A 27,725-nucleotide genomic window follows, 5' to 3' on the forward strand; every position below is an offset into this window, starting at 1 on the left:
GTGTCGTACTTTTTTCCTATTTTCTTTGGGATTTTTCGATTTCGTTCCTTCTTTCTGGCAAGTAACACCGCCAGATCTTGTTGCCAAGGTCTCCGTCCGGTTCCTTACGATAGTTTGCAGCCGTTGCTAGGGCTCCCATCGTTAGGATGTCTTGGTTTCATGAGTTAAAAGGGTTGAACTCTTATTTGGGAAAGTTTTTCCTCGCCATCGGCCGTCGTCCATAGTGGGCGGTCGTGGGTCCCTGCCCCCAAACACCACTTGTAGACACCCCCTTTATGGCCTTTTTCTTGCTTAGAGAAAGAGAAGCTTATTCTCTCTCTTCTCCATCTTTTCTCTCTCTTGATTCTTTCTCTACTAGACTTTCTCTTTCTGCTCTCTCTAGAGATGTTAAGTCTAGCATGGCACCTCTCTTCGTAATTCTGGATCCACCTTAGTGAAGGGCCCTGATCTATGATCGGTGGGTGGCACGCAAGCCCCCATCTTGGCTCTTTTCGGATATTATTAGATTTGGGCATCTCCGATCTCTATTGAACCATCTGTAATCTAGTTTGAATATGACCAAATGAGTTTTACCTTGAGTAGACCAATCGGGGTGTCGGGCACTCCCACTTGGTTGGCTTTGTGAGGGTATTGAAATTAAGGTTTCTATTTTTAGAATAATTGTGATAAATTCTAACAAAAATATAATTTTTAAATATCAGGATCTTAGAAAGATTTTTGAAATTGTTTGGATTGATACTTTGGATTCACTCGTAAGATAAGTATTGTTTTACTTTTTCTAAATTTATCAGCAATCATTAAATTATTATATTCATGACTTTTAAATGGTATTATTCATGATGTATGAATTTGATGAATAGTATATTATTATGAAATATATTATTTTGAAATATTATGACGATATATGATCTTATTATGGATATGATTGATTGATTTTGACACTACATAATTTTAGAATTGAAATATCAAACCTAGAACTATTTGAATTTCAACCTGGCTATGTTGAGGACCCCACCAATGGAGGTAAATACATTAGCATATGATTTGTCCTAAAGATTGTGTCCAAAATGATGAGTGACATACCGCAAGCAAATATATGGTTCTAAAGAACTTTGTTGCAAGTTGATACGTAGCTCACTGTAAGAAGATTAACTAGTGTTATGACCTTGCCATAGAGAAAATGTGGTCATAGCTCAGGATTGATAAGATAAATTGAATATTTGAAAGAATTTAAATTCATGAACAGAAATTTAATATTTCAAAAAAAATTGATTCGTATATTAGTACTACATATATGCTTATTTTTTATAAATTATTATCTATTTGATTGCCTAATTTGTTTAGCTAAAGTGATCATTGCTTACTGGGTTGTCTAGGTCATTATATGATTTCTTATTTTTTTCAGAGAATTAGCCTAATCGAGGTTTTCAATATGGGATAAGGACTAACGAAACTTTGGCAAAGATTATCTTAGATTAGAGTTTATTTTAATTAATGTACTACCTTAGAATATTGTTAGAATAATAAGATATTTAAATATTGAGCTAGTTATTGAAATAAAGTTTGCATATTATTATTTAAATTATTCTGCTACATATTTATGATATCATGTTGAGATGCCCTGCATATTTATGGAGAGATTTTTTTATGAGTACGTGGCGGTTGACACGACCCTGGTTTGTGAATTCGGGTTGGAGGTGTAGCAGTATGTCTATGATTTATGTACCTGGTTATTGATTTTAAACTTGAAATAAACAGATACCTTCTTCTCTCAAGATAAGAAAAGTCCATCTCATACATAACGTATGTTTGTATGTGTATGTATGAAGTACATGACTTGCTTGAGTGATTAAGTTGTTTTATCCCTATAAAAAAAGGATAAATTATATCTTTGGTTGTCCAAGTTTTACAAATATTTTTAAATAATCTTTATAGTTTAAAAACCTCGAATTAGGTTCCTCAATTTTCGAAGTGTAATTTAATGTAATCCTTTTGCCGAATGTTTAGCACCAAAAAATTGCACGTGATGCACAAATGATGTTCTTTTTCTTGCTAGCACCAATGTCATTGTATAGGTAATGATGTGGCATAGCAGTTACAAATTTTTGTTTTGATGATGTGGTATATGATGATGTAGTATATAGAAAATGATACAACACTCAACGATCGGATATTTTTGAAAAAAAAATTCTATCATGGCACATATCGGGCACCACATCATCATCCATATATCGTATTATCGATATATAAATAGGTGATAGTGCGGTACCTAGTGATTGGACATTTTTGGATGAAAAATTTTATTATAACATATGCCGATGTCACATCATCACTTATATGGCATATCATCACTCATATATCATATACTCAAGAAAAAAAGTTTTAACCATTATGCCACATTATCACCCTTAGCATATCGACGCCAACAAAAAAAAAAAGATCACATGTGCGGCACGTGCAACCTTCCAATAACAGAAATTGGTCGAAATCAGCCAAATGGACTACATTAAACCATACCTAAAAATTGTCAGATCTAATTAGAAAATTTTAAATTATAAAAGTTATTTAAAAATATTTATGAAATTTTGAGGACCAAAAGCATAATTTAACATTAACAACAAAAAAGAAGAAGTAAAGAGTAAGTGGAGTATGAGTGAGTTCTCTAAGGCTTGTTTGGTTCGCGGGAAGCATTTTCTCTCTTATGAATATGATTCCTGAAAAACAGATTCTTAGAAAGAGGATGCCTAGGAAAGTATTTTTGGCATGTTTGGTTGACCATGGAAAAGTGATAGATTTTCAGAGTGCTTATGTTTGGTTGATCATCCGCTTTTCTGAAAAAAATTATGTGTAATTCCTATTATACTCTTAATAAAAATTAGGTCTTAAATGCTTCTTTAATGCTGAAAGACCATTTTAGAAAAAAATAAATATGAAGTGATTCCTAGTTACTTTTCCATGTTTCTCATTTTCTATGTGAATACAATTTTTTCATCTCTATTCTTTGAAAACTTCAATCAAATAAGAAGCATCTTATTACTTTTTCGTTGCTCACACTTTTTCCTCCGAACCAAACGAGCCCCAGGATGCTTGGGACGCCGACTCTTTCCGGACAAGGGCATGTGGTTGTAGCCGGTGGTATTGTAATTTTTTTTCCCAGGTTTGCAGTGCGGATAATATCGAAAAAAGAAAGAGAACAGATGAACCTCAGAATCGGATGGCGTCATTCAGCCGGGGTTCTGGCCGCATTCAAGCTCATTTCCAGACCCAGACCAGGGCCTGGAACCGGGGGCTGGCCGCGGTTTTATCATTCCTCCTTACGTCTGCAAGGGCCTGTCAGTAAAATATCGAGCCCGTGCCGGTGTGCGGCACCACGTGCCTTTCACGGCCTTTCGCCGAGATAAACTCTCCCAGTCCCAAGCCGTCCGTTCCCCTCTGGAGGCGAAACCGAAGCGATCGCGCCGCTCTCTTTCCGCCTTCCAATCTCGTCGAGGAGGACCGCTGGAGCTCGGTGACGTACTCTTCGTTTTTTTTTTGTTGCATCATGTCCTCAATCTTTTCTTCTCCCAAATTCCCCTCAATTTTGAGCTCATCGATACTCACTTCTCGGGCTTCTTTCGGTTGGTATGATTTGGTTCCTTTGCTCGTTTATTTTGGGGTTTATCGATACGTTCAAGATAAGGAATCAAAGGAAGAAACAACAATGTTTTTCTTTTGGATTTTTTCCCAATGTTCTTCATTTTTTAAGATTTTGCAACCATTTTTGAGCCTTGGTGATGTGGTTTTTGTTTTGGTAAGGAATTGGATTCTGCATAGATGGAAGAATCAAAAGGGTAAAAATCAAATTGTGAACTGGGAATTTGTAGAACCTACTGTTATAATCAAGAATATTAATATAGGCATTGTGACGTCCCGTCCGATCATATTCTTCATCTTGATGCTATATTGCTTTCATGATTATCTTTACTTCATGAACCCCACATCACTCATTTGGCGTTTTTTTTTTTGGTAACGATCTTTTCTTTTTTTGTTTGAAAGTGGCATGCACCGAGTCGAGAGATTCAACAGCTTTCGACATAAGTGTGACAATTCTTATGATTCTATTCTAGCATTTATTGCAAGAAATGTTGATTTTAATCTCAGGAAGGGTGAATTTGACCTTTACGTCATTTGTTTGATAAATGCTGTCACTATCGTAAGCAGTTCGATCTTTCTCCTTTTCAAGTGAACTTTGTTAATGGCTATGCTATGAGGATAAAGAATTTTTGTTTGAAGTTTCTTGAATTTGGCAATTTGCTAGTGAGGAGCTCTTCTATTTCGCAGATTTTATAATTATTGTATACCCATGCATCCATTTTCCTTATTTACCTGGCCCAAGCCTTTACCGACTACCGCACTAGAGTAATAGTGTTGATGTTATATAGCTTTATCACAATAAAATATTATAATAATATTTTTCCAGATATGCAGATGAGCATATTAAATAAATTTACTTTTTAACTTTTGCAGTTATAGCTGGCTCAACGCTCTTAATACGAGCTGTCCATCATGTTTAAAAAGCCAGTTGAGGCAAAATCATTGCAACGCTTGTCAGGAACAGACAAGAAGAAGCTTAGGAGAATTACAAAGGAAAGGTTCCCACAAGCCTCAGATGCTGACATCGATGCTATTCTTCCTCCCAAGGTAAGAACTGCCAATGAATTGATCTGGCCTGCAGAAGAATGTAATCAATATATGGTTAATGCTGAAAGCTAAATTGCATTCTATTATGTGAGTGAGAATTTCTCAGAGCATACAGTATATGAATTCATGAGGGCCAAAATGGATGGAAAACCTCGTGCAAAGGGCAAAATCTGTATATATTTATGCCAGGGTTATGGTCATGAAGGGTAATTCTGCAAAAGCTTGTATAATCTCAAGACTTGAATATTTTTATCTTAAGATTTTAAACAAGGTACTAAATGAATGTGAGTACAGCTACAAGTGCTGGCCATGCTAAACCAAATTGACACCGCGCCTGGTTTAGCATAGAACTATTTAACCATTTTTTTAATTTTTTGGCTTAAAAATGCTTTTATTTTATGTTGTTTTATTTTTTGTGTTTTAGAATGATGCGGCATGTGTGTTCACATGGCGTGGCATGCGTCATGCTGGTGGGTGACTGCAAGTCTATTGGCATCAATACTTGAAACTTTGGATTGGAGTGTTATACATTAAAGCATGTTGAGCCCCATGACATGACTAGATAAGTATGGTGAAGGGTGTACAACCTTATTGGAGGCATGCAAATCCTGCAAGTGATTACATTCATGAACAAATGAACCAAAAATTTGTGACAGCCTCATGATGTGATCAACATTTATTAATATTGGAAAATCTGCATCAAATGTTATCAAGCTCGAAAAATCCACATGTATATATGCTATTTTGGTGCATATGCTGTTTAATTGGTCCAGTTGATGTCGAGAAATTTATATCTATTGTCTTAATGTTGGCAACACATTCAATGTTTTAAAAGACAGCTAGATTGGTTATTAGACAGTTTGCTTAGGTAAGGTTTACCTACACACCTGCCTTAACCTCTAGTATCATGTTCTTTTATTGAGGATGAGATTATTAATGTCCAACCCAAAAGCATAAGCTAGTAGGTGGATGGGCCATGAGTATATGGGACCAACTAGAGTCCCTATCTTATTCCATGTGGGGCTATTCCTTAACACCCCCTCTCATACATAGAGCTTGAGAGATGTAACTCAAAAAGGAGGGGTGACACGTGGATTAGTAAGTGGAAGAATGGATGCATCAGTGGGCAAGGGGGATTTAAACTAGTAGCTGGATAGGCCTATGAGTATATAAGACCAACTAGAGTTCCTAACCTACCCGATGCGGGACTATTTCTCCACAGAGATCTATTTGTAACTTATTGTTGGATGTTGCCAACATGATAGTTCTCATTGATTTTTGATATGTTATGTTCCATTTATTGTATTATGACTATTATTTTATGTTTTTCTTGATATTCATTATTTGTTTTTAATTATTATTTTCTGGCTGCCTTGAGTCTTGACCTCTGGGAGATGGTTATTGTTTACTAGAATGTGGTATGTGCGGTGCTCGTATTTTTTATTTGTTATTTTGGATAAGACACGTATTTTTTATTAAAATGATGCTTAATGCTACGGGTGCAATGAGATGCACCTTTTTATATTAAAACAATACTTAATGCTATGGGCACAGTAGGTTGTTATGGGCACAATGAGATGCACCTTTTTGATTTTTTATCTTCAATAAGGAAATTATTTAAAAATAAAAGAACAATGATAAATGATAGAGGAAGGACTTGAATCTTTGACATTTGGTAAAAAGCCTAACACTCTAGACAAGTAGACATACTTGGTTTTGACATGATGTGAGAATGTGAACCTAGGAAAAACAAGAGATAAAGATGGGGTGGGAAACACAAACGGTGGGAAATGTGGACAGTCAGACAAGCCTGATAATTGGGGACATCATGGGAATTTGTGATATATAGCACTATATATAAATGATTGAGAGTAATGCTTGTTATATATTGCTCATAATACATTGCAAGGATTAGCCGCTTCATATAAGACATGAAATGAGGTGTAGCCAGCATTCTCACCCATATATGAAATGGTAGTACTATGTTTATTGATAGTTGGAAATTAATGATTTAAATACAGACTTCGAAACATGAGCATTGAACATTTTGATTAAAGGAGTAATGCATTATATATGTTGAATGTAATTGTGTGATGGAACTTAAATGTTGAGTTACTTGATATAGTTGCCATGAAGGAAAAATTCACTGATGTGTGAATTATGCATATGTTGTGTCAGAGCCAAGGAGGCCCCCATGGATCATGTTATGATAGTGATATGCCCTGAAGGGTGGGAGGAAATCTTATGATTTATATGGCACTGATGCTGAACTCACGTGGGGGCTATTGGAACTGTGGGCGCAAGGCCAAATATGTTAAGTGTCTGAACACAATTTAACACTAATCTAACTGATCAATCCATATCACGAAACATTGCAATGCCTGTATTGTAATAGGATATCAGTACCATATTATCCCAATCTATCATGACATTGGAGAAACCAAAGGTATGTGAATATGCAGTCAGTCGAGACTTGTATATATACGAGCGAGAGAGAACCAGGAGCTAGGTCATTAATGTGTATTTTCTCAAATTCAAAGATGACGATCTTTTTTTCATATATTGGTGCCTCAGCTTAATGGCAACAAATATGATATGCTATTAAAGTTTATACAATAGTTTGAATTTATCGTATGGGTACTCATGCCTATGAGTATCGGACTGCATCATGTGGAGATCTTATATGCTTTGAGCTATATGGTTAACCATCTTCATGAATTAATGATGTTCCATGAAAGTTTAATTTTTTACTTAATCTCAGCCTAATTATAAAGAAGTCCTGATATTGAAGGGCAGCTTTCTAATGGAGCAATTGTGTGGGTGCAACCAGATACATAAGGTGATTTAACCATGATACCATATATTTAGGGTGATGTGACTACGGTATGAGCGAATAACAAAGAAAGTGCAGCATAATCCTTTTATTCTTGTGGGGGTTCTTTTAATTCTACCTTCATTAAAAACTCTGTCTAAGTTGAGAGATTCATATGGAGAGTGGCAATGCAAGACAGAAAGAGGAGATATTGGCCATGATATTCTCTAGGAGTGCTGTTGATGTTGATTTCGGCAACCATCTTTCTTTGACTGTCATTATTATTGGGATCTTTGACCTAGGAACCCCGGAAGAGTAACCATCTTTGTTAAGTATGCTATGAAGAACACCATAATCATATAATGCAAGAATTCTAAAGAGTCTGTTTGTGCATAATGCAATGCAATTATTATGACCATCTAAAGCAAATGGTGATTACTATTTATTATTTCCGAACAATTGAAGGAAGCTGTGTTGAGATTGTGTTGGGGGTCATGATGGAGAGGAATAGGCCGTTTTGTTGGTGGAACAATTTTGATGTGGATAAACTTGGCTCTAGTACTGGTAGCATCTGAGATTTCACTTTGGACCAATCTTGGGCTTAAGTGTCAATTCTGATCAAGGTTATCTGTGACTAGGGCCTTTGCCATGGCCTTTGGAATCTATATTCTCATTTTTAATTTCTTCTTTTCTTTCTACCATTTTTTTTTTGATCTGCTTTATGTATTCCATTAATCTGATTTAATACTATTTTCTCCTCATATAAAAAAAGTAAAGATAGGGGGAGAAAGGATGCTACTTGATGGCCGATCACTTCTAAATAAATAGGAGCTCTGAACATCATTGCAAAGGGACTATCATATCTGCTATGGAACTTCTTTTCCCTTTTGTGCTGATTGTTAAACCTAGATCATGGGAATGTGCTTATACAAGTCTAATCATTAAAAGTTGAAACCTAAAACATCACATGGTTATAACAATAAAACGGTGTGGTTCTTCAAGCACCGAATATGCCTACATACATGGTCGGTACGGGCTTGCGCCATGCCGTGCCGATACTGAACGCTGGACTGGTGGCCCGGCGGCATGGGTCGGTACCGGCCCGCGCCATGCCGTGTCGGGCCTATACCGACATAGTAGAGGAGGAAGGGGAGAGGGCGAATGGGGGAGAGGAAAAGAGAGAGAGAGAGAGGAGGAGAGAGGGAGGGTGGCAGAGGGCATCGGAGGCCGATGCCCGGACAGGAGGTAAAGGCCGCGGCCGGGTTTCCTGTTTTGTTTACTTAAAAATCACAAAATTTAAAAGCGGTCGGACTCCTGTTCCGAACGAAACAGGGGATCCAGCCGTGGCCTCCGCTTCCTGCCCAGGCGCCGGCTCTTCGCCGGCCTCCGCCACCCTCCTCTCTCTCTCTCCCTCTCCCTCTCCCTTCTTCCTCCGCTCGCTCTCTCCTTTTCTTTCTTTCCTTCTCCTTCTCTTCCTCCGACAATGGGTTTCGTTTCCATTGCCGAAACCATTCTAGTTCGCTGTCGGGACGGCTCGGTACGACCGGAACCGCCCGGTTCGGGATGGTTCCGCCGACCCTGCCTATATATCAGATTGCAAATGGCATGATAGATAAGTAATTTATGGAAAGTGATGTTCACAAGGGCCGGTTAAATGTCTAGCAAACACTTCAGAGTCTCAACTCTCATTTCCATGGTAGTTGTGGAAAATGATTTTATTCCACGAACTTGATTTTTTTTTTCTATATTGAATATTGTTTTAGTTCACTATTGTTGCCTATCTGCTGCACCATTGCGTTTGCTAGCATAAAAATTTTGGCCTTGCATTTCTGAGAATTATTTATCCATCTCTACATGCATTATCATGTTTATTCGATGGTTGTACAGAACCATGTTTCTTAATCTTTTCCAGACATCAGGTGTGTCAATTATCTAATATGCTGCAAATATTATTTAGAAGTTGTGAAAATAGTTAACTTCCCAGTTTAACATATTTTTGCTCAGTTTCATGAAACTTTCAGATTTTGTGTATTGAGATGCATTAATTGTTTTTCAATAGTTAAATTACTTGATCCATGTTATCTATCCTATTCTTTATCAGTTTCATTGCTTGTTCTTTATATTATAATTTTCAGTTTTTCAGTTAGTATATTCTATTATTTATCAGCAACCATTCGGTTGAATCCATTTTGAGATGCACTGCCTGTTATATTTCATCTTATGATGCATTATTTGCATTTTCAAACTGCAGACGGACACAGGTGGCAGTCCTTTTTTGTAGATTCTCTGTTTAATACCACTATAAGCATCTACTTATGAAAAATAGTATACTTTATCTACTTGAGGAATATATTTGTTCCTTTTGGGATTATATAACATAATTTTCTATGTCAGGTTATGACAAGCGAACCAATCATTTTCAACACATACTATAAGGACAATTTTTTTGTTGTAACATTGATAACCCTTATTTATGCATCTTTTATTAGTTGCTTATTTTAATTTATTGATTCATATATTTTATAATCTTTGTGCCTCAATATATATTTTAGGCTGAGATAACAGTAGCTAAGTACCCAAATCGCGTGCATGTGTATGGTGTAGAAGGAGGCTTCCCAACGCTTTTTGATATTGATGGGCGAGGCACGGAGATATTTCCCACAGGTTTGTGTACTCTGCCATTTATCTGCATACACATTTCCTTCTGCTATTAATTACTTTACATCTGAGTTACTTCTATATATTTTTGCTCTACTAGGCATGTCATTGTCATCATTATTGTCTTCTCTAAGAAGCAGATAAAATTTAACATGCTGTAGGAAGACTTATGAAGTAGTATGTAATGGTGAGAAAGTCTATAGTTTTCTGTGTATTTCTTTGGTGCTTCTCTTTGTTCACATGCTATGATAAGAATTGTCTATTAGGTTTTGATCTTGAAGAACCAGCTATAAAGTTTCATAGTTGAGCCCAAGTCCCATGGTTTGATTCATCTTGGGTTGGGTCTTGACCATCTACCATCTACATCCTAAATTTTTCAACTAACATCCACTATTTTATTTTATAATCCATTCAACCAACCAAACAATATCTAATACGAAAAGGCAACAGTGAGCGCAAATCACAAAACGTGATTTTGATATAGGCTTTTAAGCATAGCATCTTTTATGTAGATACAAGCCAACATTTTCTGTATTAGTGTTCTAAAATAGTTAACCTAGTTTGAACCACTTCGGTGGCTGTTCCAATGGTATCTGGTTCAACTATGGTTAAAACCATGATTCAACTGGCCTATAATCTTTCATATTCTGATGTGGCAGCAAATTTGTTCCCAAATCACCTTCTAGATTCTTTCCCACCCCTCAATCTTGCTATATCAAATCTTGGACCTTTCTCAACTTCCATACCCTAGAATGGAGCCATCCTCACCAATCAATCTACTCCTCCCTATCTCTCTGCTGCATCTTTTTCTTCCCTGGATCAATCTAAAGGATAAAAAGTAGAGGGAGTGGTGGAGAAATAAATGAAGAGATCTATGAGCAACAACATCTACCTCCTGCATCCTCATCTCACCCATGCGAAGCAACCAAGTGACTTGTAAATAACTTTGCCTGAAATAGTCCGACAAAGCAATTGTGGGAGCACCTGCGCTCCCCACGTCCCCTGCACCGCCGTCGTGGTGATGTGCCCTTTTCTTGCAGCTACATGGTCCTGTTACCATGTTATAGTGTTCTCCTTTTTCCTGGTGGCCTTGACATTTTCAATCTGCCCCCCTCTCCCCTCCTTCTTTTGCTTTGTGTGGTTAGCTGCAGGTTTTAGCTTGACCTGACACACAATGGCGTATGGTTGATGGGTCTGACAGGTGGACTGGGTCGTCCTTCCAGATTTTGATACAGAGATTCATATATTAAGTTAAAATTTTCTTGACAGATTGAGATCGTATTCAGTTAGCTCAAAAGAAAATCAACTAGTTGGTTCTCTCTCTCTCTCTCTCTCTCTCTCTCTCTCTCTCTAGTTGTATGAAAAAGAAATCATGAACCTTTATTTCTAAAACCAAGGATATAGCCAGTCTTGCCATATGATAGGTAGAGTCTCAGACAGTTGTTAGCTTGATATGAGGATTGCATATTGATGCTCCAACATAAATGGGACATTTTGGCTCCCGGATTTTATTCTAACTATTGATTCTTATCGATCCATATTGTAGCGTTTGCGTCTATGTTCTATGATCTGTGCTAGTATGGATCAGCAAGTGGTTGGACTAGATATAAATATAAGCAAATTTGCATGAAATTGAATATATCAGTGAGACATTTGGTTTTTCATTTTTCTCTCAAATTTCTTGATTTCTTTGTTCCTTTTTCCTATATACTGAATCTTATTTATTTTAATTTGTATGTTTATTTTCTTAATGTATGCTGTGGCTTATGTACTTACTGTATGTGTATCAGGTCAAGCTTAGGATAGGCATTGTATTTGATTGGGTGAATAATTTTGAATATGTGTTGATTTTTATGGAGGAACTACTGAGAATAATCAAGACACAATAAACGAACAGAGCTTCATTCTTTAGCTCAACATTCTATTTGGTGTCTTTCAGCAATATGACATTTCTTCCTATTCTAGTGTGCATGTTTTGCTGATGACCGTTTTGCTAACCCAAACAATATTATCTGCAATATTAATCTCTAGGAAAGACATGGAATAGGAGCCCATGTGTAGTTTTTATCTTTTGATAAGGTTTTGACAAATGACAAGTTCCATTTGAATGACAATATGAACAATATGATTTATTGAAGTGGGATTACCTGTATTGTCATGTTGTGCTGGTAGAATTTAATCTTAATTCTAACCTTCATTGCTTTGTTGTTTTTGAGATTCTTAATTGATTTCTGGCTGTTTAATTGGCTTTTTAGAAACTTGTAAATTAGCTATCTTTTAATTCAGTCCCCTTAACAATATGTCATCTCAAACATGCAGTTTATACGCTCTGGAAGGTTCCTGAACTATTACCTGCATTTCTGCTTAAGGGGGGTGAGGTATCTCGCTATGTCATTGGAGGTGCTGATTTGATGTTCCCTGGTATTAGCGTACCTCCAGAAGGGCTGCCTCCATTCCTAGCTGGGCAGCCATGGGCAGTGAAAGTTCCAGGCAATCCAGCACCAATTGCAGTATGTGTTTTGACGACTGTTTCTATCTGATTAGATTTCCATATAGGAATGGTGATTTAAATTCAAAATAACATGCTTCTTGTGTAACTCACTGTCCTATCTCTACAGGTTGGAACCACCACTATGAGTAGTGCGGAAGCCTTCAAAGCTGGTTTGCGTGGCAAGGCTTTGCGAATAACGCATTGTTATCATGATTCGCTGTGGCAAGTATAGTAGCCTGGAGGACGATACTTTTCTGAAATCTTTGACAGGACTGGACTTGACATATATTTTATTATATTGATTACAGGGAATCAGTTGAAGGTCATTTCGTTCCAAATGCAGGATTTTTGGAAGACATTGTCGTCGAAGATCCTGCATTATCTTTGGTTTCTCAGTATTCTGACACTTCTGGAGATGCTTCAAGCAGTCTACATGATGGTGAAGCTGTAGAAAAAGGAGAACCAGATTCAGATACCCATACTGAAAGACATGTCAATACTTCACAAGATGTTGATGTTAGCAATGAAACCTCCGAAGAAGTGGTTGCTGCTGATATGAGTGGGTTAAGGGTGTCGCACAATGCACCTGCTGAAGAGCCAAACAATGAGAAGGAACCACAGACTCTATCCAGCGAAGTAGATATTCTTTTGGACACATGCCTTCTGCAAGCATTGCACACAAGTGTAAAAGATAAGGACCTTCCTATGCCTGGTAGCACATTATGGTACTCCACATGGCAATTTCTTTTCTTCTGTTTCCCAACAAAAACTTGCTTTGAATTTCTTGAATCTTGTAACATGATTGGTGAGTTAGATGATGCCTAAATATATTTTCATGATTGTTATTATTAGCTTGTTGCTTTCTGATCATGCTTGAGTCTTGCCCATATTGTCTACTATAATATGGATGTCATTGTTGGGCTATTGACTTGTTCTTGAGCAATGTTGGCTATATAGCAGACAAGAGCAGCTGAACTCAGATGCCTCGTCTGCATTTATTTGAAATACAAGTGATCTAACTAATAGAAAATTGAGAATACTTTTGCAAATTTCTAAGTATTTTTTAGGAAATATCTTAATTAAATAATGATCAACATTTTTTACACATTCGGGAGTATATTATAATTAGATGTGGTGTTTATTAGTCATACTTCTTTGTTGGGCTCATCAAACCCAGCTTTATGTGAATCCAAACAAGCTTGCCTCCCCATTGTTGGACTTGCGAAGGTTTGATAGTACTATTATTATTTATTAACAATTGATCCAGTTATTTTTATTAGCATCCTGTGTTTTTGCTTTTCTTCCCATCCTTAAGTCTCTCATTATATTTACAACTCCTGTATGCTTGTGATTTGTAGGTCAAATCATATACTGCCCTGCAGGCCTCCAGGCATCACTCTGGACATCAAAAAATCATCTCATAAAAAACTCTCGAAGTGGCTACAATCTAAATCTTCTGCTGGGCTGGTAGGCATAAATATAAACTCACATCGAACTATTATGGAAAGAAACTTTGGAAACAGACCTATGACATGATCTTCATTTAATTAGATTTGGACAGCATGGTGGGGTATGAATTGAATTCATTAACAACTTCTACCTAAATCTGTTTAGTTGCATGTTAAGCAAACTGTTTTGGTTATCAAAGAACAAAGTTTGTGTTTTATTGAATTACTGCATGCTTGAGTTTTTGTTGATATATGAAGAGAAGCACACAGGAAGTCCTTTCTTGTACAATAAAAAATACTATTAATTCATCGATCCGTCCTCCATAGGGAGAAAACTTATTACATTACATATTTCTTACTTTTTTTGATGCAACAGGTTCTCACTCAGTGAGAGGGTATTAAGCTTATAATCACTAGATAAGTTGCTGGCTGTTCCTAGGGTTACCATAATTAACCAGATAAGTTGCTGGTTATGCCAATGGTTACTAGAACGAGTTTCTATTTCATGTATAGACTTAATTTTGGGTGGATAATGCTCCTTTTTCTGGTTACCTTATTCAACCTGTCCAAATCAACTAATTCATTCTTTTACAAAAGTAGAGACTGTTACGCCATTCCTTTAGGAGATATGGATGTACGTGATGATTGTGTGTTTACTATGGCTCTACAAAAGGATACCATGGTAATAAAGTTTTGGGTCATACTGGAGGAAGTAATATTATAAAAATCAACAATTGGCTTCTCTACACACATGTTGGAACTGCAAGAATGTGTAGACTGGAGCATCCTATTGTTGAGCATTTGAATTATTTTAAGCAAAGCCCATATGGTTTTTTATTTTTTTAGAAGGTTTACATTTTCACTCTACTTTGGTTAACTTTAGTTGTATAAACTTGACAGATATCAGCAAAGGAGGATAAATATAAGAAAGAGGTCATGTTACTTGCTATCAACCGTGCTCATGCAGACTATATGTCCTTCAAACCAGAGAAGCGAGTAGTAGAGACTGCTGATCAGAGGCATGATTGTGCAGTAGGTGAAGGTCGGCAGGCTAAACAGCAACTTGAGTTAGCTGAGATTTATAAGCCTGCCACACATGTCAATCCCATATTCACATCACTTGGTTTTGATACCGGGAAATATTACAGTGCGTCAGAGGCATCTGATGTCGTCTTCAGGTGTGCCACCATAAATTCATTGATTTATTTGTAAGAATATTCAGTTAATTGGGGATTTCATTTAGAGCCATGATTTTTTTTTTCAGTTGTCACGAATTTTCACAATTTAGATGGTTTATCATTAGACATTGCCTTTTCTTCTTGTATTTTCATTTATATGTTATTTGCTGATTCTGGAAGCTTGACTGTCTGTTTATTTCAACATTCTGGTGGTTATTCAGTTACGTAGAGAAAGAAAATTTGGTTAAGCAAACAGATAAGGCAATGGTAGTCCTGGATGCTGCGCTATGTGATGCTCTCTTCAAAGGTACCATCAAGAAGGGCTCAACTTACCCTACAGAGATCCATAAGAAAGATTTAGGAGCTACATTTCTAAACCGCATGCAAGTCCACCACAGGGTGTCAAGAGGAAATGAGGTTGCTGTACGCAAGGGGGCAATTAGACCCATTCAGATTATGACCGAACGACGGCAGGGAAACAAGAAGGTGACAAGAGTCTCTGGGCTGGAGTCTTTCTTAATGGATGCGGACTCATTAGCATCCGAGCTTCAAAGAAAATTTGCTTGCAGTACATCAGTGGCAGAGCTTCCAGGTATGGCATCTTACTGATTTTACATAGGATCTTCCCCTCATTACTCAAAAGAATTGTGCTATTTATGTTCCAAGGTTGTTTTGTACCAGCCAGTTGGTTGCAATGAATTAAAAGCTTGTGTTAGTGTTACACTGTTACTTGGTCTCTGGTGGTAGGTTAGGTGCATGTCCAAATGCTTCTGATACCTAAGAATCTCTCCTAACAGATCATACCCAAGTGTCTAACCAATACCCATGGCTATGTGGCATATGAGTTCTTAAAGTTTAAGCTAAAGGGTCTGGGTAACGTAGAGGTTGTGTATTAGATGCCCAAGTGTCCTATGCGTATAGTATGTTGGCTGCCTACTAGTCAGCTAGTTGCTTCAGAGAATGATTTAGTGAAAGGAGTAACTTGGAAGTATTGATACCTGTGCAGTGATCCAGCTGGAGATCTCAGCCCCAGCAAAACACCGATGCCTGACTTTTTAGGCCACTATTTCTTCCGTATGAATCTGATACTTTACCATGGTACCCTTGTATTACATAATATTGATGTTAGGACACCTAAACCTCCTAAACAAACCAAAAGAAGATAGTTATCTTGTTCGTGTTCAAGATTGATCGAATATTGTTTCATCTAAATCAGTTCTGTCTCAGGCGAAACAGAGTTCCTGTCTACCATAAGGTAAGGGGATTGCATTTCAATCCCCGAATCCAGAAAATTTTAATGATAAATATGCCAAGAGAGAAATGGCTCGGCAACATTTTGCTTTTGGTCATATTACTTTCTAACACAAGACTTACAATTATATTCAAACATCTACAGAGACAAAACAGTTATGAACACTGTTATTGCTTTTATTTTTCTTTTGAAGATGAGTGACCTGTCTTTTCCATTTATGGTTGTTGTCTCTCTGATTAGTGTTCTTGTGTTCTTCTTGATAACCAGTCTTCAGATATGCATCCATGAACGCAGTATATGGACTGCAAGAAACCTAATGCTAAAACCCATGATCTTAAAATGCTAAGGACCTGTTATATACGCCCGAGTATGTAGTCTGAATGTCTAGACAGTTAGGTCGGGCCCGACCCGAACCTGACAATTAATGGATTGGGCACTCAGTTTGCAGGTTGGAGTGATGGTGCTATTTGTGAAGCAATGGTTTATATTTTAGGGTACAAAGGAAGAGTATGATAGTAGTGCAGGAAGGGTTTTTGTAATGGTAAATGGAATACAGATTTGTCAAGTGAGTCAAGGAGGAAGGTATTTGTTTCTTAACCATCCAAGAGGACTGCTGCTGGACGCCTGCTAGATACTATGTGTTCTAGTATCTTCCTGTCCATCTGATTACTTATAGTCCTCTGTTTTGTGCATGGTGCTTTATGTGCAAATTTTAATTCGAGAAAATCAGTGTTGCTGTGCAAGTTCACATTTTTGCATCAATTTACATTTTTCTCACTGTTTCACTCCTTTTGGACCATAACTGCTTACGGATGGTAACTTCATAACAAATTTCAGGTAAGAAAGGGCAACATGAGGTGCTGGTTCAAGGTGGGGTGATGGATGACCTTGCAAAACATCTTGTTGACCAGTATGGCATACCAAAGAGGTACATTGAGGTTCTCGACAAAACCAGGAAATGAGAGGCCGGAATCCTAGTGTTAAACTAAATATAAATGTAGAGTCAGGAGAAGCCAGGGCTCCTTTTTTTCCATAGTTGAGCAGTATAGGGAGATTCTCACCTACAAGGTGAAGATACAATACCTGCGTCATCTTGATGGAAGTTTATGAATGAGTGGGATTTGTTACAGATTGGGCGTTCATTTCGAACTGAAAACTGGTATATGCTTTAAACTTTTCATTGAATATGTGTTAAATTCCTATTTTGTTGTAGTATGAATTGTGCAGCTCTGTCATCTCTTATGTTCTAATTTCTGAAGGTTGGATCTATGACATTGTGATGACCTTATGCTGATGACCTGCATTTACTGTTTTGAGGTCAAGCCACTAATGTGATCTCTGTTTGGGCAGCATTGGCTGATGGCATCAGAAGGGGTATGGCAGCTAATTGTGGTCGTTTATATCACCTTCCATATGATAGATTCTTGTGCTTTTGAGTTGATTTTGGGATTTGAATTAAATTCAATGTACTATGCAAATGATTGAATGAAAAAACAAGCCATTGGTGTCATTCCCCCTCCTCCCCATCTCCTCCACCTTCTCTGTCGACTCCCTGACCGTACCATCATCAGGAGCAGCTCTCAACCACATTTAGACAACATATGTGGAAAATAATCACCCCTCCAATTTTTTGTCCTCCTTTTTTTGAAAGGTGTGAATTTTAATAACAGATAATTCTTTATGCTGCAGAGCGTTTAGGGCTAACAATGGGCTGAAAGAGGTTGTGTTTGATGGAGATCAGATTGTATGGCCAAGCTTTCGAAGTTACCTCCGGACATGAATAACAAAATCTTCATTTTGCGTAAAGTTTCTACAAACACAATGGAGTTACAAATTATTAGCTTGAACTTGTGCATTAGTCATTGAACAGAACAGAAGATACATAGCCATCAGTGATAGCAGGTGATTGAATCAATTGAACCCTCCAACAGTTCATAAGTTATTCAAGGTAGGTGAAACAGTGCAAGGGATGACACATCCAAAGATGCCAGTTTTGGCTAGTGGCAAAATTTAAGTTTTTGTTCATTATTGATACCGTCCAATTCATCTTTAGATGCGTGGTGGCTCTATTTAATAGTAGATACATCTTCTAGTGCATGAAGAGAATTTCTTACACTCACCCTGAGTGCAAAGAAAGGAGAAAATAGGGACAAGTATCTACTTGGTTCAAAGAGTTAAATGCGTGTTTGAAAACGGAGACATCCAGATGTGGGTTGCACAACACCCATGAAAGAATTGGCTAGAACCACTAATTTTTCCGGCCAACAGAAACCTATCCCTTTCTTTGTGATAAGAGTGGGTGTAAGCACGATGGTGTTTCGGACATTATAGGTGGGGGAGAAGTGTCAACATAAAATGAAGAGAACCATCTGGTACAAGAATTTCTGGACTGATCGTAGCTAGTAAACAGCATTGTAAGGTGAGCGCAGTTTCACTGTGGCTGTGGGGGTACATCGCTCTCAATCTTGTGCATGTGATTGGCCAATTTGCTGGGGTCCTGGTTAGCCTATGAAAAGCGCCACAATTTCATACAGGATATATGAGGTCTTGTCTTTAGGTCACGCTCGTCTTTTATTTGTGTGATGAACTGGATCATGCATGTCTTATATGGTATATAGTACTGCTTGCTATGCATGTTGCAAGGGTCTTTGAGGACCCGTATGGGTATATATTTAGTCCCATGTCGGCCACCTACTAGGTAGATTTCGGAGGAATCGAGAAACCCAAATAGTATCTTCTAGCTAGTTTTTTTGGAAGTCTTTTTAGTCCCCATTTTTTGAGATGAGTTTGGCATTGCCGGCCGCCACCGGCCGTGGGTCCCTTGACCCCAGGCACCGCCACAACCATCCTTTCCCTCTCCTTTCTTTTTTCTTGGCTAGAGAGAGAGACTCTCTGTTCTCTCTTCCTCTCTCTCCTTTCTTTATCTTTCCCATCTTTCTCTCTCTTGTTTCTCTCTCTACTCTCTCTAGAGATGATAGATCCAGCAATATACTCCTCTTAGTAATTTTGGATCAATCCTAGTGAAGGTCCTGATTCGTGGTCGTCGGGCAATGCGATAGCCCCACCTTGGCTCTTTTCAAACAATGTTAGAATTGGTCACGATGAATTCTGCTTTGATCGAACAGACAAGGGTGCCCGGCACTTTTCCTTGGACAACTCTACGAGGGTTTCAGAACTTAGAATTTTTATTCTTAAATTAATCATGATTAAATTTTAATAAAATAATAATGTAATTTTGAATATTAGGTTCTAAAAGAGGATTTAAGGATGAGTTAGAATGTCTGCTCGTTATTCGTGCAAGATAAATAATAATCTATCTTTTTTAGAATTTTTTTATATAATATTATTTTTACATCAAAGAAATTGTTAATCAATTTATATGTAATTTAAGAATTTTATGAGATGGTGTTTCAAATTAAAAAATAAATATATAATTCGTAATAATATTTTTTTGATTATTGTTATATTGATTGGATTATGATATATGTATTATTTTATAAAAAGAACTTTGATATATATCAGATTTGAATTCTTAGTTTGACTATGTTCTGGATTATGCCAATTGGAGATTATTTATTGCTACTTTGATCAATATTGAGCTCATTGATTCTATTTCTAGTCCTACCACAGGGTATAAATGTGGTATTCTGTCCCACTCGCCGGATATAAGTGCAGTATTCTAGCCTATTCTCTAGGATATAAGTGCGGTACTCTAGCCCATTCTGTCCTGTATAAGTGCAGTATTATAGCTTACTCCGTAGAGTATAAGTGCGGTTTTCTGAACCATTTCACTGGGTACAAGTGTAGTTTTATTTCTGGTCTGGCCACAGGGTATAAGTATAGTCATAGTTTAAGAATGTTGAATTGAATGTGATTTATTTCGAATCGAATTTATAATTACGTATAAAAAAATTTGAAAGATATGAATTTTAACGAATTTATATTTTAAAACAGAACTGATTATGTCTTTATACTAATTTATTGTAATTTGTATTTATATTTTATATTATTACATGAATTGTCTAATTAATGTATTCCTAGGCTGTCTAGCTCATTATATGATGTTTTATTATTTTTACAGATTTGAAGAACTAGCATGACGAGGGTTCAATATGGGAGAGCGACTAACAAAATTTTAACACATATTATCTTAGATTAGAGTTTATTTAAATTGATGTATTACCTTAGAATATTATTAAAATTGTGGGACATTTAAATTTTAAATTTATTATTGAAATAAGTTGCATTAAGGTTATTCTAATGTTTATGATATCATGATGAAATATTTTTTATTAATATGCAGCGGTTGCCGCAACCTACGGCTCGCGAATTTGGATCGGGGCATGACAGCTTACCTCCATCTTTTCATCAGTGGTGCCCAAGAATTTTTCACCGCTTCTAAATCTCCCGAGGTTCCTTCAGCCACCACTCTTCAAAACGAAGCAACAAAAAGAGTTGTTCAGGTTGCTACTTACTTCCAATCCTACAGGGACATGGTTAGAAACAACATCGTTGAAGGCCTTTTTGGATAGAGAGAAATCTGTCAAGGCGAGCCATCAAGTATGGACTCTATCATTAAAACCAGGTAAAATCTTTCCCTTTTTAAGATCAGTATCATAACTTGGAGCCAGTGATTCGGAAGTTTTTTCCTTTCTTTTGTGTGTGTGTGTATTCCCCCTTGCGTCTGATATTAGACTTGTGATGTTGAAAGTCACCACCTACTGGCCAAGCGCCAATGTAATGCTTACGAACCTCGATCAGTTCCTTTGACAAAAAGTCACTATCCCTCCTTTCATTTGGCCCGTATACTTGGGTGAACGACCAAGAATGGTTGAGCCCACCAAGGCTGCCTTGTTCTAATCGAACTCTTTCATCAGGGTGAGAAAACTTTGGCTGGGGAAGGACATCATCAAACTCTTAAAATGTAGTTCCTCTTTTTTTTTCTTTTTTCCTCCAAAGAGTTCTTCATACGATGTGTGTGTATGAATACATCCAATAAAATCAAAAAACACAAACTCACGGAATATATTCTGAATGATGGGCCGCATAGACAGCCACCCAGTAAGCCGTTTCATTGACCGTTCCTCTTTTACTGACTCACCTACAAACCTACTCCCCGTATCTCTCTCCATGTGTGTGTGTTTGTATGCGTGTTGTTTTGAACGTCCACCTAATCAGGCTCGAACTCTTATGCGTCATAGAAGGCATTTCTTCCACCAAAGTTTGGTTGACGTGGAAATAGAGAGTAGGTACTTTAAATGCCATCAAACAGTCTTAAGTAATTAAATTTCAGAACACCATGTAAGGCTATTAAAACAGCAGCAAGGACGGAAAATGATTCCTCAACCACCTCACAACTTTTGCCACTCTAGAAAGAAGCATCTCACACTCCAAGGAACCGTCTTCTCTGGTTTCACCCACCTGATATCTTGAAAGGTATGGAATCTTTATTAAAATAAGATAGTATCTAAATCTCCCCCGTAATAAGAAGGCAACCTACTGCATGAAGTTTTTGTGGTTCCAAATTAATCGATGGAGATTTTAGTGAATATTTAAAAGATAGCATCCTCACAAGATTCTGAAAATTTATGTAAGAACACTTTGTTGCTTCTCTTGAGCAATAGCAAAGTTAATCATCAATAATGCAGCTTTTCTTGTGTGAGATTTTTGCATATTATGGAAGCATCTCTCTTACAATAAGAACAGCCGTGTCGAGTATGGACTACTTACTATATGTTATTTATGTCATGGTAGAGTTGCCCTTAAGAAAAGACAACCTACGAAGAACGCTTACATAAGTGGAATAGAATAGATTACTTGGAACAAAAGCGTTTAGAAAATACTTTCAAAAATACTGGTGACAATAGATTGACAGGATTATGATAGTAATACAGTAAATTAGCAAATCCTTCTTATTCTCGACACTTAAGTAGGCGATCCGAGGCGGATCAGAATTGACACCTTGCTTTTCTGAAAGCAATGCAAAAAATAGAGGTTAGAGCCAAGACAGAGAGCTTAACCCTACGGCGAGATAGGAAGTCGGTTCCGTAAGTCAACGTTCTAATTGGTTGCGGGTCAAATTCTTTATCTATTGGTCTAGAGTATGGAAGCAGTCCTTCCTATCAAAATTTAGATCCCATCCCTTAAGATACAGATTGACAAGGACTTAACCAATAGTGAAAAACTTCCAGTTTTGTTGGCACAAAAAAACTCTTAGATAAGAAAGGCCTACGCGCCGCCGAGCATGCCTAAATTTACCAAAATTGTATCAGTTGAGCCTGTGATAAGAACGTCTTAGTATCAAGATGGAGCTGATCCCCTAAAAACAGGAGTGCTTCTTACATGATTCTGTAATTAATTTTGTTGCATTTTCAGAATTTTTATCTGAATTTTGCTACAGTGTCCTAATAAAGTGGATAAAGCTTCTTTTTTTTCACCTTGTAGTTAATGCTGGCCATTCATTTCTTGATAAGCGGCGACAATCAAGTGCCAAGTGTGGAAATTAATTTAAAGTGAAAGGGTATTTATAGATCAAAAGGCCTGTCTCAAACCAATATGTGAGAGATAAAGCAAAAATTTAGATTCATGTACCGAGTGGTATTTTTTAAAAAATTTGAATCTTAATCGCCAAAAAAAAGCAATCTATTATTTGCTAAGTTCCAACCACACCCTTCCATATTTCATTAAAATATATTAAACATGTATGGTCGCAAGCAAAAACCCTTTGTATGATAAGTATAAACTCAAATTACTAAAAACTAGGTGCTGGCTTGATGCTTATGGAACAACCTCGTTACACCTAATTGTCTCTTGATCTACCTAGCCCAATTGTTTTTCTAATCAGTTATTATGCATCAGATTATCATGTAAAAGTCTCCAAATATATAATTGGCCCTAAGTTTACCTAGCCCAATTAATCCTAAATCTCCTTAAGCATAAAACCATTATTTCCTAAGCTTCTTTCCCATCTACTCAATTTGCAACCAATCATTAATTCTTCAACTATAAATTCCCACTCTTGGCCATTCCCCATCCTAATCAACCTGTCCTTCACGGGATTATGCCAACCCCATCGCACCACGTGTACCCAACCCTCTGTCGGCATCAAAGAGCCGTAGCTGCCGAAATTATTGCTTCCTCCCCAATTGCCGACACGTGACTTGTCACGTGCTCTCTCCTTCCTATTATATTCCCGCTTTCCCAGGCCCCAGCCCGCACCATACACTTTTCGTGAAAAGAACGAGCCGAGGATAAAATGACGGAAAAGTGCCCGGCAGCGGAGCTCCGTCCCCGCCACCATCACGCCGTCTCCCCGCCGCTCCCCTGGAAGACGCGCTTCTTCATCTCCGTCCTCTCCGCCGTCACCGACGTTTCACGGCGCTCCGACGGCACCGTCAACCGCCGCCTTCTCTCCTTCCTCGAGCCCCGCTCCCCCGCCTCCTCCCAGCCCGTCGCTGGCGTCCGCACCGCCGACATCACCGTCGACTCCTCCCGTAACCTCTGGTTTCGTCTCTTCGTCCCCGCCGCCGCCGCCGCCGCCGGCCGGATCCCGCTGATCGTCTTCTTCCACGGCGGCGGTTTCGCGTTCCTATCCCCGGATGGGCGCGCCTACGACGTGGTGTGCCGGCGGATCTGCCGGAAGGTTAACGCCGTGATCGCGTCCGTGAACTACCGTCTCTCGCCGGAGCACCGGTGCCCGGCGCCGTACGAAGACGGTGAGGACGTGCTCCGGTTCTTGGACGGCGGGGGCCTGGCGAGATCCGACCCCGCCGCCGCCGGTCTGGTGGATCTCTCCAGCTGCTTCCTCGCCGGCGACAGCGCCGGCGGCAACATCGCCCACCACGTCGCCCGCCGGTGGGCCGCCGGCGGCGAGTGGAAGACGCTCCGACTAGGGGGGCTGGTAGCGATCCAACCGTTCTTCGGTGGGGAAGAGAGGACGGAAGCGGAGATCCGGCTGAAGGGTGCGCCACTGGTGTCGACGAGAAGGACGGACTGGCTGTGGAGGGCGTTCTTGCCGGAGGGGGCGGACCGGGACCATGAGGTGGTGAATGTTTTCGGGCCGCGGGCGGCGGCGTTGGAGGAGCGGTACCCGGCGGCGATGGTGGTCGTGGGGGGGTTCGATCCACTCCAGGATTGGCAAAGGAGGTACTACGAGGGATTGAGGGCGAGGGGGAAGGAGGCGAGGCTGGTGGAGTACCCGGACGCGATCCACGCCTTCTACGTGTTCCCGGAGTTGAAGGAGTCGGGGAACCTCATTGCCAAGATTGCGGATTTCGTGGAGGAGCATCGGAATAAGGAGAAGGATTGATTGATCTCTTACGAATGGAATCGTGGGATTCGTTAATTAGAATAATATAATGTAACTCGACTCTGTTGGAAGATGCGATTTCAGTGTGGCACTTTGCTTTTGATTTATCATTAAGTGTGAGGTATGAAGCTGGTATTGGTTTTCCTTGTTTTTTTAGTAGTTGGGTGATGAAAATTATCTGGTGTGAGGACAAAACCAACCTGATAGCCTTCTTTGTGGCTAACCAATCAGGCTCTATACAGTGTGGAATCAATCAATCCAACTGGTCCTACCCTAGCTACGATATTTTCTTCGAGCTGATGCTACAGGTTGTATCTACTTCACAGCCGGATTGTCTTAAAAAAAAATTATATATATATATATATAATACAATTTGTATTTTAAAATGTACCGTAGAAAAGCTAGTATCTCGATAGCATTGTAACAACACGAATAAAAAATAAGATACTGGAATACTTGTAAAAGGAGCACTCTCTCAAAGTGTTTTACGAGTTTGCTTTGTATCTTCCTTATGTCGATTGATTGATTGTTTTGGGGATGAGGATTGTCATGCAAGGGGAAGGATGAAGGGCGGCTTGATTGTTGGGATCGTACATATCAAGCAAACATAAAGCTAGATTGAAGAATTTTTCGGGTCATGAAGGAAGTTTTTTTCAAGAGATTTTGTAACTATGTTAAAAGATTGCTCTATATAATGTATTTGATGTTATGTATAGGAGATGGTCTTTAGGCATTAACTCGAAATAAAATTATACTCAAAATAGGACTCAATAATAAAAAATATATTAGAATTATTTTATCTTAAATATAGACATCTTGCTAAAATTTGACACTATTTCTAACAAAAATTTTAAACAAAATCTGGTGAATGCCTCCAAATCCCGTGAGAAAAATTCACCCGTTGATCCACTTGCTCCTACAAAACTTGGTATGGTTTAGCTAGTTATAATACTTACTGGCTACATGTTATGTAGCATAAGATTAGCTCTGCGGTTTTATCTTTCTGGAAGGAAATCTTTCATTTATTTTTAATTTCTTATGATTTGTTGATATGAGAACACGGAACTATGGGTTTGCTCTTCTTGGTTGTAATTTATATTTTGTTGAATATTCTTTTCTTGATTTTATGGCCGTGATTTATGGATGATAGTTTGTCTAGGAGGTTTAGTAATGACTTTGGCTTGGAGTGGGTCTTGGAAAGATATAAAGAAAGGGGGGAATATGGGAGGATCTTGGGAAGGTCCGGGAAATGTTGTGGAATAGCGTTCATGAAGCATGTTATTGCATTATTATTACGTTGACACTTTACATGTTCGAAAATCTTTTATCTTTTATCTATAAGATGCTTTTTTGCAAGTTATGAATGGAAGAATTAAAATGAAGCACACACAGGTTCTATATTTTCTTGCAGAAATAGATTTTCCGCCATGAGATTGATGTATAATCAATTGGTTAGCTTGGCGAAAAATTTATTAGAATTTGATGGTGCAAAAAGATAGACTTTGTACTCAATGTGTGTTGTAAATTAATTTTTCTGCTAATACCGGTTTTGGGTGTCCAAAATTGTGAAATGGTCCATCTATTAAATATCTGAATTTTGGAGGCATACATGGGATGTCCCCTTTCTTATAATGTGTTAACTTTTTAATTATATATATATATATATATATTCCTAATCATCATCCTTTCTTAACCCTAGTCTTCGGATACATTACTTTGATCTATAAAAAGTTTGCTCATGGCTCTATGGATGCTAACCTGAAACATTACAAACACTGTAAAAAATATTACTAATAAAATAATAATTTGTATTCAATAAATAATAATGAGTTCAAAAAGTAAAATTGTTTAAGTTTCTTATTTTATTATTGACAATGACTAGTGTTTCAGTATTGAAAACCAATATAAGCTATTAGTTAAATTATAAATAAATTAATAATAAAATAGCATAATTTTATTAAAAACTATATAATTTTTTCCATAATTTTATAAAAAAATAATTTATATTTATTAGATAGTAACAAAATAATTAATGTTCAAACATTATTATTTTAATCAACGAGAATATGGTCATATTCCTACTATATATTATAAATAACATTATCTAAATATTGATAGAATAAAAATAATATGATAACATGATTAATTCATTCAATACATGCTCATACTATTATTATATTAAATATTATGAGTATCGTAGAACATATAATAATATTTTAATATATTAATACATGTTCTATAATATATCTATACATATGGAATATGTTAATATTAAAATATATAGGATTTTAATATGTAATGGGACATGTATTTTAATATGTATAGATTTCATATTTTTATATAGTAGAAAATATTTTATATGTTTTATATATAAAAAAAATTGAGAATTGTTTATATGCAAAAGGTTACCGACTAGAAGGCCTAGTTTGAACCATGGATCGTAAATTAAGCAGGCCTCTGTGAGGGCCGGACCGAGCAGCCCATTAACTACTCCGTTCATATCGCCTCCAATCTCCTCATTTATTTTTTTGAGATTTCTTTTTTTTTTTTTTTTTTGGTGAGAAAAAGGAGGGGAGGGGGAGGGACCAGCCTACCCGCGTAGCAGCCCCATTACTGGGCCCCCCTTCCACCAGGGAATGTTCGATACAGGTCGCAGGTTTTCGCGTGCCTTCCCCGACCCGTGGGCTCACCCCACTGGGTTCACCACCTCACGTGTGGGTACGTCACCCCAGCGCCACCTTGGTACAAGTGGAAGGAAAGCATAACCGCCAACAAGCCAGCCGGGCGTGGGGCATCCGGTCCCCTAATTTAATCGACGCCCGCGCGTTTCGAACCCGGGCAACTTGGGCGGAATTATTGCCCCCTTACCATCAGGCTACTACCTTGGTGGCTCTTTTC

General features: G+C 37.9%; 2 protein-coding genes across 23 annotated transcripts; both read left to right on the plus strand.

Moving 5' to 3' along the window:
• The first annotated feature begins 3,230 nt into the window (after positions 1-3,230).
• On the plus strand, positions 3,231-21,295 carry LOC103704791 (uncharacterized). Of its 22 annotated transcripts, XR_015977322.2 has the most exons (13): positions 3,427-3,621; positions 4,507-4,680; positions 10,045-10,156; positions 12,470-12,660; positions 12,769-12,863; positions 12,950-13,366; positions 14,000-14,108; positions 14,990-15,267; positions 15,489-15,859; positions 17,357-17,678; positions 17,870-17,893; positions 18,209-18,467; positions 20,823-21,295. XR_015977322.2 is itself a non-coding variant. In XM_008788232.6 (10 exons), exons 2-10 carry the CDS (start codon positions 4,546-4,548, stop codon positions 17,479-17,481), a joined length of 1,833 nt encoding a protein of 610 aa, XP_008786454.4. In that variant the 5' UTR covers positions 3,231-3,508; positions 4,507-4,545; the 3' UTR covers positions 17,482-17,734. The 22 variants fall into 22 exon arrangements, 5 of the variants coding, with proteins under 5 accessions (XP_008786454.4, XP_088576459.2, XP_088576457.2 ...); XR_003385216.4 differs by lacking the exon at positions 20,823-21,295 and having other exon boundaries at positions 3,327-3,508; positions 17,779-17,893; positions 18,209-18,561; XR_003385220.4 differs by lacking the exon at positions 20,823-21,295 and having other exon boundaries at positions 3,327-3,508; positions 18,209-18,561.
• Positions 21,296-23,154: 1,859 nt separating this feature from the next.
• On the plus strand, positions 23,155-24,971 carry CXE18 (carboxyesterase 18). Its single transcript, XM_008788233.6, has one exon. It carries the CDS (start codon positions 23,775-23,777, stop codon positions 24,825-24,827), a length of 1,053 nt encoding a protein of 350 aa, XP_008786455.4. The 5' UTR covers positions 23,155-23,774; the 3' UTR covers positions 24,828-24,971.
• Positions 24,972-27,725: the final 2,754 nt, after the last annotated feature.

The sequence above is a fragment of the Phoenix dactylifera genome, chromosome 4 (genome assembly GCF_051530095.1).
Source record: "Phoenix dactylifera cultivar Ajwa chromosome 4, Ajwa_hap1_PhDact_Kaust_v1.1, whole genome shotgun sequence".
NCBI classification, from domain to species: domain Eukaryota; kingdom Viridiplantae; phylum Streptophyta; class Magnoliopsida; order Arecales; family Arecaceae; genus Phoenix; species Phoenix dactylifera.

Coding starts and splice junctions, on each gene's coding strand:
- LOC103704791 (XM_008788232.6), top strand. CDS start 4,546: ATGTTTAAAAAGCCAGTTGAGGCAAAATCATTGCAACGCTTGTCAGGA. Junction 14,109..14,989: donor CTAAATCTTCTGCTGGGCTG/GTAGGCATAAAT, acceptor TAAACTTGACAG/ATATCAGCAAAGGAGGATAA. Junction 15,860..17,356: donor ATCAGTGGCAGAGCTTCCAG/GTATGGCATCTT, acceptor AACAAATTTCAG/GTAAGAAAGGGCAACATGAG.
- CXE18 (XM_008788233.6), top strand. CDS start 23,775: ATGACGGAAAAGTGCCCGGCAGCGGAGCTCCGTCCCCGCCACCATCAC.